This window comes from Neolamprologus brichardi, chromosome 18, assembly GCF_056152115.1.
Source record: "Neolamprologus brichardi isolate AB-2024 chromosome 18, ASM5615211v1, whole genome shotgun sequence".
NCBI lineage: Eukaryota > Metazoa > Chordata > Actinopteri > Cichliformes > Cichlidae > Neolamprologus > Neolamprologus brichardi.
Genome location: NC_142121.1, coordinates 22,956,861 through 22,978,794, shown reverse-complemented (window position 1 = coordinate 22,978,794; position 21,934 = coordinate 22,956,861). Strand labels below are relative to the sequence as shown.

The 21,934-nt window shown below is 40.4% G+C and overlaps 2 protein-coding genes across 4 annotated transcripts in view; both read right to left on the bottom strand.

Moving 5' to 3' along the window:
* The window catches only part of ephb1 (EPH receptor B1), a 166,624-nt gene extending 165,517 nt beyond the window's left edge, over positions 1 to 1,107 (bottom strand). For both annotated transcript variants that reach the window (XM_006786547.3, XM_006786548.3), the window contains exon 1: positions 855 to 1,107. In XM_006786547.3, coding sequence (XP_006786610.1) covers positions 855 to 915 — 61 coding nt within the window. In that variant the 5' untranslated portion in view covers positions 916 to 1,107. The remainder of the gene's footprint in view (positions 1 to 854) is intronic.
* Positions 1,108 to 16,772: 15,665 nt separating this feature from the next.
* The window catches only part of gpc1b (glypican 1b), a 61,589-nt gene continuing 56,427 nt past the window's right edge, over positions 16,773 to 21,934 (bottom strand). For both annotated transcript variants that reach the window (XM_006786545.3, XM_006786546.3), the window contains exons 11-12: positions 20,980 to 21,155; positions 16,773 to 20,367 (exon numbers count right to left, since the gene is read on the bottom strand). In XM_006786545.3, the coding sequence (XP_006786608.1) occupies positions 20,165 to 20,367; positions 20,980 to 21,155 (379 nt within the window). In that variant the 3' untranslated portion in view covers positions 16,773 to 20,164. The remainder of the gene's footprint in view (positions 20,368 to 20,979; positions 21,156 to 21,934) is intronic.

The following is a 21,934-nucleotide window of genomic DNA, read 5'->3' as shown; positions in this document are numbered from 1 at the left end:
AATAACATGAGAGAAGACACTATATATCCACCATGCCTCTGGGCTATCCGTGCAGCAGATAATGTCGCAGGCAACAGCCTAGTGTCCGGTCCCTGGGGTCCCACAGCGGAAATGAAAAACATGTTTAACTGAGGCGATATTGGCTACCACTCTACTGACACCAACGCTTGTCCAGATGACAGTGAGAGGGAACAGAAAGGAAGCAGGAGCAGATGCAGACAAAGATAAAGAAGGAGGAAAAGAGATGCACGAAGAGAAGGGAAAAAATCAGGGCATAGTCGACAGAAAGGGAGAGGCTATTTTTTGTAGTTGTTTTCCAGTTGTAAAAAGACGTAATGCAATCCAGCATAAAGTGCATCTTGGGAAAGTTCCCATCAACACAGTCTAATAGAGTTTGACTCGCCAATTCAAAGTGCCACAGAACAATGCACGGTGGATTTTCGTCGTAGTAATTTAGTTTAATTAAAAAAGGAAAATAAATGTGAGAGCTTAGGGAACTTAGGGGAAAAAAGGAAATATAAGAAAATATAACATAAATAATAACGGAGGCTTCTGCTGGCATGCACTTATGTATAGAATAAAGATAAATAGTCACTGATAAACTGCTGTGAACGCATTTTAATCACGCAACGTCTCGTTCTTCACAAGTACGAGTTACACGAGCGGAGCCGGAGGATGCTGCTCTGAAATAACGGGATGCCCACAGCGACCCACGTGCATGGCATCGCTCTGCATGCCACGGAAGCAGCGCTGCCTCACACAGAACCTTGCATGCATCCCCACACTACAAAGCGCCCCTGGGAGAGAGTCACGTCCACGTATACGGCAAGTATTAGTCCCAATTTCTTATTTACCTTCCATCGCAGAGGATGTGATGACCAGCACGCATAAGAGCGCAAACAAATCCACTGTCATGGCAGAAGGGTAGTCTCCACAGCCTGTCCCCCAAATAACCAAGACGCACGGGGCGCGTCAAAAAGAATCCCAGTTGTCAGAGCGGTACTCCAGCAGATAGCCTCTGTTGTGTGTCACATTTCAAGCCGTAGTAAACAATGTGTGACAATCAGTGCGAGGAAGGAGCGAAGTGTAGCGAGCGAGGGGGTGCGAGGCAGGGAGGGGGTGTAGGTGGAGTAGGTGGGGGAGACCCGACATTGCCTGCTCACAGCCCCATTAGAGGGCCGGGGCCAATCACCGACTGGTAGCTGAAACTCACTAACCAATCGGTAACCCGGCGCTCCTCCCACCGCACATTGTCAAAACACAAAACTTTTCCTTGACCTATTTGAAGCGGTATCCGCTACAGTGAAGGGAAATAACGCCACCAGTCGGCTCAGAGCTGCACCTACAAGTCAAGTAAACCTAGAGTCGAGCTTACCCCCGTAAAGATCGACTCTGACTGTGAGAACCACTTGCTCTGCAGCCCATCCACCTTTGGTTCAAAGTATCATTTCATCAGTCTCTTAAAAATCACAGCTGATTTCATTTTGAGTCACTTTGAGTGGACTTCCCAGATACGCGAATGAATAATAAAGCTGATTTTATAGCTTGGCAGCTTGACTTGTGCCCACAGGTTCAAGCCCTATTTACACTGAAAATGCTCTTTAATAGCTTTGACAAATTCAGCTGTACCTCCTAATGATATTAAACAGGCGTTACACATCAGCTCCCTCCCGTTGTCCCCGTCACCCCTTTTGTGTGTGTCTGTGAGGCAACAGATGGTGCACACAATGGGCTTTTCCCTGCAGGGACACAGAGGGCCAGGGTCCGCTTCAGCGGAGGGAGGGACAGTTGCTGCCCTGTAGCCCAGAACCATACACCTGTCTTGGGATAGATGTGTCCCCCTACCCGTGTCCCTGGAGCTGAAGAATTGGGATGGAGTTGTTAATCTGCAGCCTGAATAGGTCTGAATTTACCCCAGGCCACTGGATGGCCTAATACTTCAGTGCCGTCCCTTCACAGTACACTGTCCCAGATACTTTTCACCTGCTTTTGTTTTACTGGACATAAAGGATGACTTTTATCTGGGGGGTTTTATTATTGTCCACAGCTTCTAAAATTACTGTATATGTCTTAAGGTTATAGCATAACGGAATACACTTAAATATCTCCAGCATTTATCCAACAACACTTGAGCTGTTTTGACTGCTTTCTATCTCTTTTTTTATTCTGCTCCCAACCTTTGCAACGACAAAAATGAAAGGTGACTCACATTTAATAAATGGTTGTCCCAATTGTGGCAAACTCCAGCTGATGAACTGGGGCAGACACAAGGCTTCAGGAGCATCAGGCAGCGGTTGCTAACCTGGGAAAGCAGCTGATGAGAGCATTTGTCATTTTTAATGGTGTGGTGAGGAGTGGCACTACGATGTGGCATGGCACAGCGCAGCACGGGCTCTGGTACTGGCTGGTTTTTCAGTCTTTCGTAGCCACCTGGCCTTATTTTTCACCCGGCCAGTCATCATCACCTATGACTCCACAGGTCATCTCCAAGTACAGGAGAAATCTGTCCCTGTTTGCCGTGCACACCCTGGGGATGAGGAAGGAAGGAAGAGTAGGGGAGGGAGGAACAATAGAGCGGCTGCTGTAGCACATCCTCCCTTACATTACACTCATGGCCAAACAAGCACATAGAATAACACGGATGCGCGTGCACCCGCTCTCCCACACAGCACTCTGATAATGATCCACGCAAAGCCGAACAAGTACTTGCCTACTTCAGCTTGAGAGCCCCGGCCCGATACCAATAGTGAGCCCGAACGCATTGTAGAGAGCCTCTCATTCTCTCGGTGGCCTGATTTTTTTTCAGCATGGTTAAGCCTACAATTGCACCATCCCTGTTCTATTTTCATTTCTCTGTTCCAACACCAGAATCATATCAAATCAAAAGGTACCTGCACCAACAGGGGTATTCTCTGAGTTGTCTGCGATTAAATCTTTTTTGTGCTCTACACTCTGTGAGTTGACCCTAAATTTATTGAGTTTTTGATCTGTTAACATTCAGCCAGCATCTTCCACTCTAAGCCCAATGTGTTTATTCCTCTTCGGTTCCCAGAAAGAAAACAACAACAACAACAACAACAACAAAAGTGGTGTTTAGTTAGTTCTGTACAGTGACAATGACATTAAAAAGAACAAAAGGAACCAGGAATACACAAGAAAGACTTTTTAGAATGAAAAAATAAATAAGTGGGGACAGCAGTGTTTGCTCAAACTTACTCATTATTTAGATTTGTAGAAGCAGGTATAGCAGGTGACAAGCAGACAGAAAAGATAATGGTCCAGAACAAGAAAGGCAGGAAAGAGAGATGTTTCCCAGACACAATAGAAGCTGGGAAGGTTTGTCCGGTGATGAATATGAATGCCTGAAAATGAAATGCCTAAGTCAATATGGAGACAGCGCAGGGACTCAGGTGACAGAGGAGTGCAGTGCTACACCCACCCTGAGGGTATAGACTGGTTATTAGGCCAGACTTTAGCTTCATCCATCTTCAGGGGACTGTGTGCTGGCCATTGACAATATGAGTACAGCGCTGGTGCTGAATACAGATGTGCTTTGGACCAGTGTTCTCCAAATACAGGGTCAGGACCCACTGCGAGTCCCAGGCACAGTTGTACTTTCTGGGTCACAGCTCAAGAGAGGAGATGGAAAATCAGCTCATTGTAGGGGATATATGATGGCGGCTAGTTTTGCCTAAAGATGTATTTTTTTAAAGGCTGCCCTGCCAAACTTCAGTCTCTTTGGAAATGTACTGAAAAATACAAACAAACAGTTTTTCCCTGAGGTAATTGCAGATAGAACTGTAAAAAATACAATATACTTATAAGTAAAATAAATAAATAAATTCTTTTTTTTTTTTCCTGAGTAGAACGACTCTCTGGCAGTAGGTCAGACAAGGACACGGGACTGTATCTAAATACAGCACTCTCATTAATCTGCCCATGATGCCAAATCTGATGGTACCTGTCCCCTGCTATCAGCACACAGTCTCTTCAGAGATATTCATTACACTTTGCTGACAAAGAGCACAGACACACAGACAGGCTGCAGAAGTGGAAACAGCCAAAGAAACCAATGCAAATGGACACGACAATATCAGTGTGCACATGCAAGATAGACATAATAAATATTTAGGCTATCATGTGAGAATGTGAAAGAGATACAAGAGATCCGTTTCTCCTCCTTGGAGAGGCTGCAAAGACGGTGTTGCTGTAGATTGACTCATAAGTCATTAGCTCACATCAGTTCTATTCAAGATTCAAGCACGTTGTTACCATTAATCCAAATAACACAATGAGGAGATTGTACTCAGCATTAAATGAGTAAGAGCATCATCACATTTTTCAAGTGTGTGTGTGTGTTTAAACAAGATTCAGTGAGTCAATGTTAAAGAGGATGTGTTAATGAGGGTTTTACCTGTTATGCTTTATACATTCAGAGAGAACAGATTTTTAAAATAAAGCATATAAATAAATAAATACATAAATTAAAACCGAGATTCGTCTTTTTACAAGTAGTGATTAGATTACAAGTTTCACCTGCTCTTTCACTTTTAGTGGAAGTCCAACAGACATCTGCAAGCCACAGATTAGCAAACCAAATTTTGGGGTTGAAAATTTCATCTTTTTTCTTTTTTGGAGTGCGGTGTCAATAGTTTTGCCCTTAATTCTATTTTTTTTTTTTAAATTGCTGCATAAAACAGAGATAAAAGAAACTCCATATGTATGCACACTTAAATTTGCACATGTGGAGTGGCTGATTGCAACACACCAAACCACACACATGCAAGCGTGTGCGCACACACACACATGTAAGCACAGAAGCACAAAAAAAAAAACCCATGTGAAATCCAGTACCATCCAAAATCATGTACAGGCTTGATAATGATTCGCTGATTAATTGTTTTTTTCTTGATGGCCTTGGTGATTAGGATGCATTCATTTGTTTGTGATTAGGGGTCTCTAATCACAGATAAGGTTAATGGGGTTCTTCATTCACTCCCCTACTTTGTTTCTCTTGGAGCATTTAAGAAGCTTTCCTATTAACCGTATGGCCTCAGCCCCCTTCTGTTGTAATACACCTTTCAATTTATGCACCAACCTTTCCCACTGCCGTCAAAAGAGGCGCCTTGACAACAACAACATTTGACACATGGTAGATTGTGTTTTGTATCGCTGAACATGTTATCATGGGGCACTCAGCCAGAGAGGATCATAAAGTAGTTTTCTGGCTACAAATGCCGCATTTAGGAAAAGGACTTCTTAATGAGGAAAAACAAAACTAGACTGACAGCTCATCGCTTCATGTCAGCTCCCAGTGACAGGCTATCCCACTTGTTTTTGTCGAACCGTTTCTCTCAATAGGACACTATCAAAATGCAGCCCTCTGTCTCCTCTGACCTGTCCTTTTCTCCCTTCCCTGGCCTGTGACAGATAGTTGAGTACAATCTATCAACCTCAGTCTGCCTTGGTCAGGGCCAGTGCTTTGTAAGGCTAAGCGTGAAGAACAGACATACACACACACACACACACATATATACACATTCCTGAGTCTGTCACACTAAATGGGATAAACATCCAGTGTTGGAGAGAGACAGAAAAACAGAGGTCAAATCAATCTGCCCTCCGTCTGCCATACACTGATCCCTGTCATAGGCTGACCTCTCCAACAAATGAAACTCCAGTGATGCATTTGAATACCAAGACAGCAGCACTTCAGTCTGGCTTTAACACAGACGATGGGAGTGAATGAACTCATTGCTGGTGGGTCTTGTTTAGTCAGATGATCATTTACTGCTTCTTAAGTGTTGCCCCCTCAGTATGCTGGAACAGGTACTATGACAAGGGTTATTATTCAGTTTAATAGTTATATGCTCCATTAAAACAACAAACACTTTGATACAAAAAGCTCATTATATAATAAACTTCCTTATTATTGTAAAACCACCAACAACAACTTCAAAGACAAAAAAACAGAATTTATTTAAATACGTGGTTTATGCTGAGATAACAGCATTTTTTGAAATTTTCTCACTTTCTTTTGTTCGTCTCAGCCCTAAAGACTGAATGTGTTGTCCTCTTGTCCTACAAATAGGAGCGGTGAGGAGAACTACTCCGGCAGCAGTACTTTAGCTGCCTGTTTTGATCTCTGTCTCTTGAAAGAGTTCGTCAGTAGAACAGCAGTACACACTATAGTCACAAAACAGATGTGTGGTTGAGAGGAAAATAAATGCTGGAATTGAGATGGGTGGAGTGCGAGCCATAATTACTGAGCAAAGGGTGTGAAAAAAAAGAAGATAAAAAAATTATGTTTGAGTACAATGTTACCCAAATACATTAGTATTCAACGTATCTCTTCCTGTATGTTCTGGCTTTCATACCACCTCTCCATTCCCAGCAGTAAATCGTATGGAGAGGGATTTGTCACCATAACATGGGGAAATATCGTGAAAGAGTCAATTTTGCCCCAAGCTACGATTTTTTTTCTTGCATTTTGGATGCCTAAACCTCATTTATTAACAACATGACACATAAGGTTTTACAGCCAATGGGAAATCTTTTCAGTGGTTCTAGTGTTATAAGCTGTTAATGGATATTCTATCTAAGACCTCCTGTTTCATGCACTTTACAGTGCAATCTTTCAGAAATAAGTCCTAAAAAAAATCAGATATTTTAGTTTTGATTTAGCTTTCCTGCCTTCCTACGAGTCCATTATTTTCTTAACCACTTATGCAGCTCAGGGTTGAGTCGGGGTTAGCCTATCCTAGTTGTCATGGAGAGAAGGGCCTGAAAACTCAGGAAAGTGTTGACAAGACTGTTTCAGTCCATTTTATGACCTTATGCACAAACAAATGGATCAATACCGCAGAAGTTCTAGTTGACATAAAAACAAAGGGTAAAACAAAGGGCAAGTTGGATGGTAGTTCTGGTACAAGAAATCAAAGGTGTCATGGCTGTTGTGATCACACTAGAACAGTGGGTGTTAACCTGGGTTCGATCGAACCCTAGGGGTTCGGTGAGTCGGTCTCAGGGGTTCGGCAGAGCCTACGCTGTGACATGCACGGCTCATTTTGTGCACCATTAAGAAACATATGTATGTCTTGCATTAAAAAAAATCTCATTTTATTTTTCACTAAAGAGGGGTTCAGTGAATATGAATATGAAAAAAAAAAAATGAAACTGGTACCTCCAAAAAAGGTTAAGGACCACTGCACTAGAATATAGTCTGGGGTTCTTCTTTCCCACCAGGGGGTCATCTGATTGTTGGGGTTTTCTGTCTAATGCTGTGGGGTCTTTGCTTTACAATCTTAAATACCTTGAGGTGAGTATTGCTGTAAATTGGCACTGTTGCATAAATAAAATTGAACTGAATTAACCTGAATCAGGCAGTCAGTTTCAACAAGGTTATTGGCTGGAAAAAACTGGAATCCTCCTTTGGGTTGGGGAATTCAAGTATTTTGGAATTTTATTCAAAAACTGGAAATTACTAAGAGTGGAGTGAAAACTTGATGCAGCTGCATTGTATCTTGTAGATTAGGGGTGTCCAACTCCAGTCCTCAAGAGCTACTGTCCTGCAGCTTTTTGATGCATCCCTAATCCAACACAGCTGAATCAAATGGTTGGATTACCTCTTCAGCATGCCATCAAGTTTGGCAAAGGTCTGGTAACAAGCCACTCATTTGATTTAGGTGTGTCGGATTAAGAATGCCTCTAAAAGCTGTAGGACAGTAGCTCTCGAGGACTGGAGTTGGACACCCTGTTGTAGATGATACGAGAGCTGAGCATGAACGTTCCAGCTCTAATCTGTGACCACAGGATGTGAGAGGTGACCAAAAGAATAAGTTTGTGGATACAAAGTTGGAAATGAGCTTCCTCTGGCTTAGAGTGGGTCTGGCTAGAGCCACTATTCCTCCACATCTAATGGAGCAGTTGAGGTGGTTGGGACATCTGGGAAGCTTCCTTGATCCCTCCAATGCGAGATGTTTCAGACATGTCCTCTGAAAAGGAAACAACATGGCATGTTTCTTGGCTGGCTTGGGAATACCGAACTGTCCTACCAAGAGAGCTAGACAAGGTGACTGGAGAGGAAAAGTCTGAGTAAATCTGCTTAGACTGCCCCAATGACCTGAATTAGCAGTGGAAAATGGATGGTTGTCCTTGTCAAGCTCAGATTGAAGACAATATAATGAAAAATGAATGATAATGAAAAATGAACAGCCTTGCGAGATGTAAAACACAAACTGGTCATGTGAAAAGATTTTCTTGTCTACCAACCAAACACTTGGTCTGCATTTTAGAGTTGAACTCTATTTACGTGTTCATATTATAATCTGGTTACTGAATACTAAATACCCAATAGCTGCTATAAATGGAAATTGGATCCAAAAATTCAAAACAGACGAGCTTTTTAGGCATTTTGAGCCTTTTACTAGAAACCTCAGTGTTCTATCACTTTAAGTCTAACAAATGTCATTATCTGAAACGGATTCAACTTAATTAAAGGCACAATTGTTTTGCTTCGAGATTTTGCATTGTCTTTTCTTATTAATTGCTCTGCCAGCCGAGTGTTGCATTTTGTGATTGAATTTTACCGTTTGAATTTGTTGTTGTGATTTTGCATTTCCTTTAGAGCTACTTTGAGATTTTGTGCCACACTACGAGGTCAAAACTCTAATTAAAACAGATGCACCTACATTCACATGTTAAATGCTTTCTTAGTATGCATGGGCTGTATTCACACAAGCAGGTTCACACATAGTCTCAGCGGCTCTGCGTGTGATCTCTTTGACACGAGTGACAAATAAAACAATTCACAAGAAGATACGCAAGCCGTGAAAGAATATCACGGCAGCAGTCCTCGTAGCTGTTTTTGCTTAGAGAAAGTGTAAATCGGTAGCTGCCAACAGAGTCGTTGCACATTTATTATTTAGATAATGACCTTATTTAAGACATGCACACTACACAGCAGATATGTAATCAAGTACACATGCAAATAAGCAATAGAATTAACACGATGACCTTCTGAAATTAACACTGACCTTTTGAAAGCAATATTTTCCTCCCAGCATGGATCATCAGATCAATAATCATTGCTGTTAGGTCATGTTCAGGGTTATATTGACCTGTTGCATGCTCTCTCTCTCTCTCTCTCTCTCTCTCTCTCTTGCTCTCTCTCTCTCACACACACACACACACACACACACACACACACACACACACACACACACACACACACACACACATGCATGCACGCACACAGGCACACAATTCCTAAATGTCAAAAGCTTGCGCTGCATATGAAATGTGTGCGATAGCAGTAATTACTATTGTAACCATTATTGTACCCACGTTCGGAACACACAGCACTGCTCAGCATTGACTTCTTGGCTATAACTAATTGTTAATCAGCGTTGTGTATAATATAGTTATAAGCACTGAGCACAGGTGAGAAAAGCAATTAAGAGTTCAATTTCCATCTCTCTCACCATTACGCCTAGCATTTTGCAGATCTTTTACTCCAGTTTTGCTCTATTCAGTTTTAGCTGGCATTTCTGCCACATGAATAAAAAAAAAAAACCCATGACAACTCAGAGGTTATTATGGATTGTTTCAGGTCACAGACTATGGCTAAATCTTACTGGTTGTCAAATGTCAACTGGATTCATTAAGTGTCACTGGGAACTGCTTCAAGCTGCTGGAAAACCGAGTAGACACTGTATCATTGGTGTTAATTATATATTTGTGTGTTTTTTTTTCTTTGTTCACTGTGTACACAGCATGCCTGTTGGTAGAGCACTGCCATATCGCAGCACCGAGAACACATCCTGTGGTGCTGCACAACACAATATACTGCAGTGCTGAGCCATATGGTGAGGCCACAGCACAACCTAGTTACCAAGATATGCCACTGCAGTTAGCGATGGCTGCACATGCTGATCTTTAACATTCAACAAACTCTCTGTCAGTGAGATAAGAAGTATTTGAAACAGTAACAGGTTTCTTGACAAAATGAGATGGAAGTCTAATAATAGTGTCTACTCTATGTGGTGAGAAAGTGACATAGACAAATGGCTGACTTTAAGGTCTGACTCTTTCTGCTTTTGTTTGCTCAGGACTGAAGATCCAAGAAACATTTCTGTTTGTCGCATAGTGACCTCATTAATATGGGTTTGGCTTTAATTCAATTTAATATCAAACATATCCTATGATGTTCAGAGACGCATAAAGATCGTAAATGTTTACTGGGGTAGATGGCTATGCAGCAGATTTAATACAGTCAGCATTCCTCAGCCATTCTTGTAAAATAAATAGGAAAATCTGAAGATTAAAAAAAATACAAGACTAGGAAATTTATTTTGGAGGTCCAGATATGTTCAATTATTTCAAAAAGTGCAGCATGTTTATAATTTATCTTTGTATTTTTCCTTATCTCTATTGTCCAGGGTTGCAGGGTTTGATTTCCTTATATTAATTAGTCTTTATGATTTCTTAGATCCAGGTGTTGATCTTTTAGTATTTTCTCTTTAGTTTCATATCTTTCTCTCTTTAATATTTTCTCGTTTGCTATGCTCTCGGTTCTTGGTTACAGTTTGTTTTCTATGAGCGCTTGTTTCAACAGATTGAATCAAGTTCTCTGTATTCTTTCAGTTAATCACTTCCTGTTTTACTTTGATAGTCATGTCTCCTGTGCCTTGTATTCACTTTTACTTCCTTGTCTCATTTAATTAGTTTCAGCTGGGTCTCTAGCCTTCTGCATCCACTTTCCTTGATTACCTCAGGTGAGTATTTAAGACCACACTTTGTTTTACTTCTTTGTCGTGTGGTCCTATCTATTGGCTCTGTTTTCCTGATGTGGTTCCTGTGTGAATGCCTAAGTTATTCTGGGTGTTTTATGTTTATTTTGGTTTAGGTCTCTGTTTCCCTCTGTTTCTGGGTGTATTGTTATAGATTTAATCAGCCTTCCTTTTGTTCCTTATCTTTTTTTAAAGCTTTGAGGTCTGTTTGGGCTTGTAATCCTGCTACAGTAGCACATGAAGTGTTTTCCATGAAGATGAAAACCAGAATGTGTGGTTACTTGTCATTGGTCAGGCTGTAGTTGGCTTGGTGCAGTTCTAGAGTAGACAAAGCCTGAAATTTAAATATTACCTCCACCACAAAGTTTGCCATTTTGACACAATGCCTTTTACCACTTGCTGTCCTGTCTCCTCACATTAATACCTGACAGAAGTGTAAAGCTTAAATTCATCAATAAATAGAAGGGTTTTTTCCCTCTGCTCTCCTCTGATTTCTCTGAGACTCTTATTCTCCGAACAGAACTTTTGCTTACTGGAGTCTTGTATTTTTTATAAAGCAAGTTCTATATCAATAAAGAAGTTGGATTTAAAACTCACCCTGAATAACATTTGATCTATCAATCTTCTGGTGGTATGGCCAGTTTGGCTTTCCTTGTTGTGCTTTGGATATGGCTGAGACAGTTTTATGTGCACCTTTCCTTGATCTCTGTTCCAATCTTGTTTTTATCCCTCGGGTTATGAAATGTATTTTTTTTTTTTTTTTTTTTTTTTTTTTTATCAGGAAAGAGCCAAGAAACAGTAGACAGCTTCATGGATTCAGTCATTATGGTTAGATAACAGCAATACACTCCACCCTTGCCTCAGACAAATAACAACCTTAATAAACTTCCATCCATTCCAATCCAAAATACTGTAGCCAACAGCAATGTCCAGTATGAAAGAACACAACTCATCAGTTATTTAAAAATAGAAAACAGACCCCCTGCCAAAAAAGACATTTTTATGTATAAATATATTTTTGTCCTTTGCAAATTATCTGTATTTTATCTTTAGCCCAACAAAACAACCAAGGGGCTGATGTTGTATTTTGTCTACTTTGTTCTGTAAAAGCAACACAGGTATCATATTTTACCATAAAACGTGTTGGGTTTTTTTTGCTTTTTGTTTTAAACCTAAAGATCTGCACTGAATCTAATGTGCTGCTAACAATCTTTCCTCCATTTTTCTTCCTCAGCAGCAGAATCAGTGTGACAGCTTGTTTACTGAGACACTTCAGTGCACTCCTGTGTGTGTGTGTGTGTGTGTGTGTGTAGGGGAGAGAGAGAAAGAGAAGGAATGCACATTAAGATTAGGCATGTATTCATTTGGCTGTATACAAACCGTTGTTGTATTGTATCTTACTTTTACCCCTTGAGCGGCACTGGAGTACCCTTAGCTATTTTGATAGTATCAGTTACATTTCATTGCATGCCTTGATTTTTATCGTAATTAAAACCAGTATTACTGATCTCTGCATGTGGGTTTGTATTTGAATATGAGTATTTGTTATGAAAATGTATCATTTCATTTTTTATGCCTTTCTAGAAAATGTGTGTGTGTGTGTGTGTGTGTGTGTGTGTGTGTGTGTGTGTGTGTGTGCGTGCGCGCACACACGTGCATGCAATGCTGCACTGTCAAGATTTGTTGAAATAGCTGTAGCCTTGGATTTCCAGTAAATGCCTTCAGAGGACTGTAATTAAGAACAGAAGCCTTGTGAAAAGTAACCAATAAACCAGGCTAACACTTGAATGTGATAAGGCAACACTGCCCCTTACTGGTGAGAAACATTAACACAATCCATTCTGAAAGAGTACTATACTGTGCAAAAGTCAAGTCACCCCTCATTTCTGTATATTTTGCAAGGAAATGGGAATTGGGTGTAGAGTGTTATCGAAACGTATGGAAATACAGTATCTAAAGTAAAAGGGTTCAACAATTCTAATGATCTTGAAAATCTTGAAGGTTCTATCTCTCAAAACAGTCTCTTTTAGGCAAGCTTTCTTGTCATTGCTTTCAGTAGTCTTCAGGAATAGTTCTCCAGGTTACTGAAGGACATTCAAAGCTCTGGATGCCTTTCCCCCCATTCTCTTTCAAGATGATCCCACACTGCTTCAATAATGTTGAATATTGGGCTCTAAGGAGGTCAATCTATGACTGATAATGTCCTGTTGAGTGTTTTTCTACCTAGGTATGGTTTTGCTCAACTGGAAGCGTGCTTAACATAACTGTCATTCTGAAAAAATAAAGCTGTTGCCAGTCATAGGCTTACTAGATGGTTTTACATGGTCTATTAAAATCTGATGGTGTTTTTCTGTGTTCTTAATTTCAACAATTTGGACAAGATTCCCCAAAATACTGGGTCATAGATTTAAATGAAGACATGGAAATTTATTTAGTTTTTAAATTTTTAAATCAGGCTTTAAAGTATGTTCTTTGGATTGGGATTAGGATTAACAAACAAAAGAATATTGCTCTGAAAATGGTCAGGTACAAAGAGTGAACTGAAAATGACTCAAAAGAAGCAAGAGAACATCTAAAGAGGGAACTTTGTGAAAGACCTTCAGAAAGCCTTGAAAACTATTGAATGGGACTTTCACCTTCTGCGATTACATGATCTCAAAAAGCAAACAGAGAAACAACAACAACAAAAACCCCTCCAGTCTTATGTAACCTACGTTAGAAACAGGATTCCACACATAAAAATGTAGTAATCTATTAGCTGAATTGCTCAGTTCTGATTGTGCCACAGATGTTCCACATAACCAGCTATTTATTTCAGGATCAGTCACATAGGCCATTCAAGCAGATGACAAAATGCGGATATATCTCATGCTTTAGATACAAAGAAATAAAACACTGTTTCCTTTTTTTTTTTTTAAACAAATCGGTTTTATCCAAACACATTATGTCTGTTGGATGGATGGATGACGATGATAGTCCAAAAATGACTCATAAGTGTTACAAACAATAACATATCACAAGAGTCTTTGGGGGAATAACAGTTGATGGATATTAAAAATGGGGATACATTATTTTGAGTTATGAAAAATAAAGATATCAGGCTGCCAATAGGTAGAATGATGGAACAGATTTTGAAACTAAGGAGAAGCTGCTCTCAAATTCGGCTGGATGACTCATACTGAGTCATACTATAAGGAGTATACAGTGTGACCTAACGTGGTTGTCATTCACTTAAAGCTGAAACGGCTTTTTTCATCTCTACAGCTCATTCCTCATAATATAAAACTGCAGAGGAAGATTTTTAAAGAGTTCCGCTTATTCTGGTGATAACTTACAATTTAAAGTGTAACAGTGCAACAGTGTTCCCACTGTTGAACGGTGGATCTCTCCACCCCGTTTAAAGAATTAAGAAAAAAATGTAATAAACGCTTTCTTCCACTTGGCGGCAGCATATACTTCTGTACTGTAAAATCTGAGCCTGATGTGTTTGTGAGCTTTATTTAGTTTCTCTCAGCTCATATAAAGTCGTCTGACAGAGGCGATGAGGGGAAGCCCTTGATCTTAAATACAAGTACTGATTTAAAAATAACATAACTCAGAGAGCCAAGTATGAGACGCACTGGAAAAGTAGGACAGCGGACGTCTTTAGTTAAATCATAAAAGAGATCAAACCGAGAAAAAAGATGAGTAAATCTGACTAACAAGCCATAAAACATTTGCCAGACATTGCATTTTAGGTCATGTAGGAAAAACAAACCCAAAAAACAAATAGAAAACTGCCTGTGTCTTTGGACAAACTTCCAGACTGGATAACGAGGTTTATAAGTTACAAAAGTTTCTCTCCAATGATTTTATGACTTGTTGGCATGAAAACATACATATAAATATGTGTTTGTTTGTGTGTTTGTTTTGTAAAAAAGCTCAAATAATTATGATTAATCACTTAAGAAAATGACATAACAACTCCCAAATGATGTTATTTTAAACATTCGTGTTTTAGATTGTGACATGAACATATTTGATGTGTTTGGCATTGTACCCACTGCACTTGCTGCTGGGAAAATAATATAGAGATCCAATTTGCTGTAACTTCTACATGAGATGCATTTCTTTCACGGCTCCTCAGGGAGTTACATGCATTTTTTTTTTTTTTTTTTTACATACCAGTACAGTCATAGGGAAAGAGTTTTCCACAGGACTGCAGAGATTCCTGTGGAAAACTAAGTTCATCCCATGATTCAGTAGCTTGTAGCTTGTAGAAACACATTTAGCAACAATAACTTGAAGTATTTAATTTCATTTTAGTAATTATTTAATGACTTCTATCTATCACATTATTGTGCAGGGATTTAGTTGGCTTCACATTTGACTGCAGAACACTTTGGTATACAGAGGAATTCATTGTCGACTCAACGCCTGCAAGGTGGCCCAGGTCTTGTGGCTGCAAAACAAGCCCAAATCATCACCCCTCCACCACTGTTCTTGACAGCTGGTATGAGGTGCTAGTTTGTGCTGTGTTTGGCTTTCTCCAAACTTGTCGCTGGGCAATGCCATGCTGTTTTTTTTTTAAATAGTAGAGGCTTTCTCCTTGGAACCTCTCCAAACAAGCTGTACTTATTTAGTCTTTTTCTAATTGTACTGTCGTGGACTTTAACATTTAACATGCACACTGATGCCTGTAGACCTTTAGATGTAGTTCTCTGGTTTTTTGCAGTTTCTCTGAGCATTACACGGACTGACCTTTGGGTGAGTTTGCTGACGTCCACTCCTGGGAAGACTGGCAACTGTCTTGAATGTTTTTCCCTTGTAAACAATCGTTCCCACTGTTGAATGGTGGATTTTAAATTGTTTGGAAATGACCTTATAAGCCTTCCCAGATCGATGGGCAGCAACAATTACTTCTTTCCTGCTTGAAATTGTGTTAACACACATCTGAATGCTCCAGACCAGCAAACTGCCAAGACTTCAGCTTTTATAGAGGTGCTCACACTCGCCGATGATCAATAAAACAAGTGCATTTGTTTAGCAGCATCTGGCTGATACTTATGCTGTTAGTGTACTTAGCAGTTAGGGTGTACTTGGTTTTTGAGGACAATATAAACACTTGAGCTTTTCTCACATGAGCCCATACATCTGTGGCTTCATGAAGGCAAAGGTACGTGTATTGAGTTGTTGACTTGTCCCATTAAGCTGATATTTAAAATATCGAGAGCATGTAGGGTGATGCACACAATCATAAAAGTACAGGGAAGGGCAAGTGGAAAGCCAGAAGAGTGAGAACAGTGCAAGTATAGTTGGACATTTCTGTGCGCTGTAAGTAGAGTGAATTATTGTCAGATACTGATTGTGTTTGAATCACAATATAAATGTTTCTGTCTACTGAAAAGAAACTGCAAAGGGTACTAATATTTTTTGTGAAATGATTCCCAACATATTTGGGAGTGTATACTGGATAGCACTTTAGAAATACTTAAATATTGCAGCTCCTACCTGATGGCAAGTTCTTCTGTTTCTCCAGTTTCACATGTATATAATTTGTAACTTAATGAGCTTAAGACATGGAGACACCGCACAACTGCACTAAGCTGTTAACGTCTGTACGTATATTATTATAAGCACTTTGGTCTATATAAAAAGGGTAGCTTTACAGACTCTCATAGGATAACCCTCAAGTATGTGTTAAAATCATCCTGAGGGAGCTGGTTGTTTATCGTCTACACACAGAAACAAGACAAAGCACTCAGTGTGCTCAGAACAGTTCTTCCTGTGTGGCAACACTAGACAGCAGCTGTCACCTCTGACATCATCACCAGAGCCCATTGGCTCTTTTCAGGTGTCAGTGTGCCCCGCTGCACTCTGACAAGACAACTTAGGTAGATGGTTCGATCAACTGGGAGACCGAGCACTTTTTTCCTAGCTCAAGCTGAGCGATGACTGTGATGGAACACACCAACCATTAAAGAAAAACAGGACACAAGACTGTTGAAAATCTTACAATGTATATAATTGACACAAGATTTCAGGTACAACAGCAAATGAGACATTTTAGATATTTTTCAACCTCTTTCTGGCTTCCACGTTCACCACAAGAACAAACTCTCTGTCGATAACAATGAAACGAAAGTAAATCAAAACAGGAAAAATAAAAGTATTTTTGTCCTCATAAACTGGCACCCTTCAGATGTGCCTCCAAATCTCAGCTCAGTGTGGAGTAAATCTGTTTCGTTTTTCTTCTCTTTTTTTTTTTTAACGGCTGGATAATCAGCTTTGCATTATTGCCACCTACAGTGATGAACGAAGGCAGGATTGAGGCATACGCGCTGATTTGAGATCAGTGCCCTTGACAATCTGTTCTCCTTCCTCTCACACTCGGGGGCTTAATGTTTACACTGTTTCACCATACTCAGACAGGAGACATCTTGCCGGGCCATATCTACGTACACACACCCCTCCAATCGATAGTTGTTTCTGGAAGGTGTCGACTCACATATTGATCAACCATCTTGTGATGTCTTTGTGCAGACAATGCCATTTATTGGCCTCATAAAAGTGCAGGTTTTTATAAAAGGGGAGGGGAGCGTGGGGCTTTGAACAACAAATTAATGAGATCAAAAGGTCAAGAAGGAGTGGGCATGGGGAGGGGTTGTGCAAATTTCAGCTAATGACATTGTGAGGCTGTCATTGAAACTGGAGATGTGAGCCTAAAGTTGTAAATCGTCTTTGAACTGGAATGTCACCATCACAGTTGAAGTACTTCCTTTTATTATTACAGGGCTGCATGCGCACCTTCACATTCATATTCAGATCTTTTCTAGAGAGTCTTAAAAAGAGGACCTATGTGGCGTGCTTGCTAAACGGTACTTTTGAAGTTGTTGTTTTTCTCCTCACCACCAACCTCTTGCATCATAGCATCTCTCTGTTTAAATCTTAAAACTGATCTCAAAGTATCAAAGGCAGTCACAGGCAGATTTCTTAACCAGGGACTAACAGAAACACAGACGGACACACACGCACACACATATTCACACAGCAACAAATCGTTCATTAATAAAGCATATCAAAAAAGAAGTTACCATTAAAATAACCTGTCATGTCACACATAGGGCAACAACAACAACAACCCCTTTTCAGAGCAGTAACTAACCAAGTATATATCAGATGTACTTCTAAAACTCTGACAGCACCCCACGCTATCCTAAAGCATTTGGAGTATTATCAGCAGGGAGTGCATGTACTGTAAATGATTTTTCACAACATGAATTATATAGAGGATTGTCCCAATGCACAGGTGAAGTAATGACGTACTTTAAAAATCATGTCCACTTGACTCCTCTGCATCCTGTCTCGCTGTTCCATGAAATGAGATTCCATCAATACATATGATCATTTATTACAGTGAAAGTTTTGAAAATGCAATTTCTTAAAAAACGAGTTGTATTAAGCTCCTGTTACTGTCAGTTTAATAGCGCTCTGTCACACCGTGTTAGTGCAGTACATTTGAGTTAATCTCATTTCTGTGTCATCCGAACTACTGTCGATTCAAAGAGGCACTATCGTCCATCCCTCTTCTGCGCTTTCCATCAAAGACAAGTACACGCATTCACACGCAAACGAAACACATACGCGGGCATCGTCCCATCATCCTGCACGCAGCACTCCTGAATGAGAGCGCTGGCATTTCTTTGAACTAAATTGTGGTACATGCTTTCTCCCTAGCAAGCATCAAATCAGGGGGGGAAAAAAGCCTTAAACTGTGTTCCCATAACATTCCCAGTAAGGTTGACACATAATGAAGCACTGTGTCATTGTCATATTGCCTTGCTACAACGCAGAAGCACGAGGAACGCTTTAAAGGTCATTATAACTGATGAGTGGGGAAAAGGGCAGACGAGGTTAGGGTTGGCATAAAATAGGCACCGATATAGAAATGTTTCAGATAATGAAAGGCGGACATGGATACTGACAGATGATGAAAAAATAAGCGGTACGAGCACACAACGATCTTGCTTTTGTCAAATTTTGGGAACTAAAAGCATGTTTTTTTATTTTTTATTTCCCCCTTCTACAAAATGGCAAAGAAGCAATGAAAAATATAGACGTGCACGGTGTGGCTTTTACTGTTATATGGATCGCTGCGGCAATCACTTATGAAAAAAAAAATCTATGATACTGAAATTATGATGCTAATCACAGGAACACTGGGCCATTGCGGGGAACCCACAAAATTTTATGCATATTATATTTTTGCTCTCCTGTGAATGTAAAAGGAATACTAAAAGAAGTGCAGCAGGACAGCGGAGCCTCTGCTTCTGTGTGCATGTCTGCTGTGCTACAAGACTCCAAGATCATTTCATTCAATCCTTTGTCACAGGGGTCATCTTAACGCGACACCTCCTTTCCACGTAGCACACTCTATAGCGAAAAGCTGCTTCCATCTGAGACCTGTCCCAGCCGAGCACGTGCTTTGCTTAGACCAGAATGTTGAGTTGATGCTACACTGCCAGCAGGTTCTGGGGAGAGGGAGGGAGGGAGACAATCTCGGTGGGGCCGGGGGAGGAGGGTGGGATGGGGAGTGTAGGAATAAGTGGATGGATGGAGTAGAGGACAGACCGTGTTACTCCTACACCGGGCGATCGTGCCAGTGTGACTGTGATCACGGCTATTATTACAGATTACATGATGAAATGGCAAAAGTGCTGACGCTAAGTGCTCTCAACCTCACTGTGTGAGCGAGTTCATACAAGTAATGATACTGTGAGGCTTAATGCATTAAGAGGTTTGATGGGTCATGCTGTCCAGATAATTCTCCTTTTAAAGTCAGCAGATATTTTTTTCTTTTTTCTATAAATATCTAAATGTAATTAAATCATTTTGGGGCAAATATAATCATAAATAAACAATTCCCACAGTCACAAGTGGAATACAGACACGTAGTATCTGGGTGCCACTGCAAAAAGCTCGACTCTCCCTCTCCCTGTGGTGTCAACACCAACATACTGTTAGCAATATAGTCTCGCACACGCTTTAGGAGCAGATATAACCTCAGAGAAAACCAAACACCAAAAAACAAAACATTAGAAGATGCAAAAAAAAAAAAAAAAAGACCAGCTCTAAAGGTGTCATAATATAGGAAGAATAAAAGATGAGAGCAGAACAAAGAAAACAAAAACGTTTATGAGTACTCATATTTCCATTTTGCTCCAATCCAACACCAAAAGGAAGTCCATCCATGTGATTTATTGTTGTTGTTTCTTTAGATTTCTTTAGTTTTGGCAAGCTAACTAACCCCCAACTTCTCCTCCCTCCCCTCTTAAACTCTCCCCAACCCCCGGTGCCCCAGACTCAGTCCCAGTTGGCAGATTCCACCTCGTCGATTATCGCCGGAGCAGCAAAATGAGCAGTGTAAGCAGGTAAATGCTGATGGAGGGAAGGTTCTGCATGGCTGAGCCTTTCACCCTCTCGTTTTCTGGAGGGTAAGGAATGGCCACAGGTCGGTCAGTGATGGGGAGAACAAGGCGTGTACCCCGGGAACACATGTCATCCGCGCACCCGCTTCCTGAGCCGCTGGCGTCATCACCTATAGACACAGGGTACGGACATGAGCTCACTCTTCCAACAGGAATAAAGCTGTCACTAACCCTATTAACCATACAGTGCACATAAAGTGTTTGTTTAACTGCCAGTAAAAATTTGGCATTGACTGTTCAGGGGCAAAGAGAATACGGCTATGAGTCAACATTGTCATGAGTTACTTAAATTACGTGGTATGAAAAATGAAACCACATATTCAAAAAAGGTATTCCTGATTTTCACAGGTTTAGTTGGAAAACATGTTTTTGATTAATCGTCAATGGACAAAAATGCCCTAAAAAAGCTTTCAGCATAGTGTAGTTGTTGTAGGGGAAACTAGACACCTGCAGCTCATGTACAGGAAATGTAAGTTGTAACAGGATATTTTATGCAATCATGGGTATTTTCAGTCTAAACCAAGTGAGTAGCATAAAAGAGTTCATCTACACAGGAAGCATAGTAGGAGTAGAAGGCAGAACAGACAGGGTGAGTTGCAGGTGAGGTGTGTCTATTTCTTTATTTTTCATTCTTTAATTTGAGAGAAGTTACAATAATGTAATCATGGGTAGGTCATCTGATTTGAGGTTTCTTGTGGGCTGAGATGATAAAAATTACTCACTGGTGTCCTGAAATTCCACATCCTGGCCATTTAGAGCATTCTTCAGGCGGTGAGTCATGATCTTCAGCTGCATTATTTGTTGGCGTATTGTCATGTCTGGTTTGGTGATGTCAATTTCCACTTCAGGGTTGTTGATCTGACTGGCTAAGCCGTCATTCATTAACTCAGGAAGGTACCTGTGAACAGTTAACAGCCAGCGTGCTCAGCACCAGGTGGAAGTGTGCACAATCAAGCAATTCATTTTCTGGATTTTCCAGGATTCTGGAGAGTCGCTTTCCTTAAAGATGTCATCATTAGCCTAGCAGACTCAAGATGAGTGTAATGCAATTAGCTCTTGTGACAAAATGTTTCAAAACAAGAAGAAAGCCATACTTTAAGCTAATGCAACAGGACCACAGAGCGACTGGCATACAACAACACTGTGCATATAGCACCATGAAAAAGTATTCACCCCCTCCCTGATTTCTTAGTGTTTTTGGATCTTTGTCACACTTACATGTTTCAGATTATCAAACAATTTTCAATATTAGACAGAGATATCCCAAGAAAATAAAAATGCAGTTTTTAACTGATGATTTTGTTCAAAAAAGGGAAAGAAGCTTTGGGGAAATTTTGGCCTCCTCTCCTTTGCAAAATGATCTCAATTGGGCCACATTGGAGGGTTTTTGAGAATGAATGGCCTGTTTAAGGTCATGCCAAAGCATCATAATCAGATTCTGTTTGAGTTTCAGGGTATGAACTGATGGCCAAACATTCTCCATCAGGACTTTCTGGTAGAGAGCAGAATTCATGGTTTCATCAGTTATGGCACGTCATTCAGGTCCTGAAGCAGCAAATCAAGATCTTTTTTGGTAAATGTGAGACAAGCACTTCTGTTCTTTTTGGTTAACAGTGGTTTTCTCCTTGGAAATCTCCCATGGCTGCCATTTCCGCCCAGTCTCTTTTTTATTGCTGA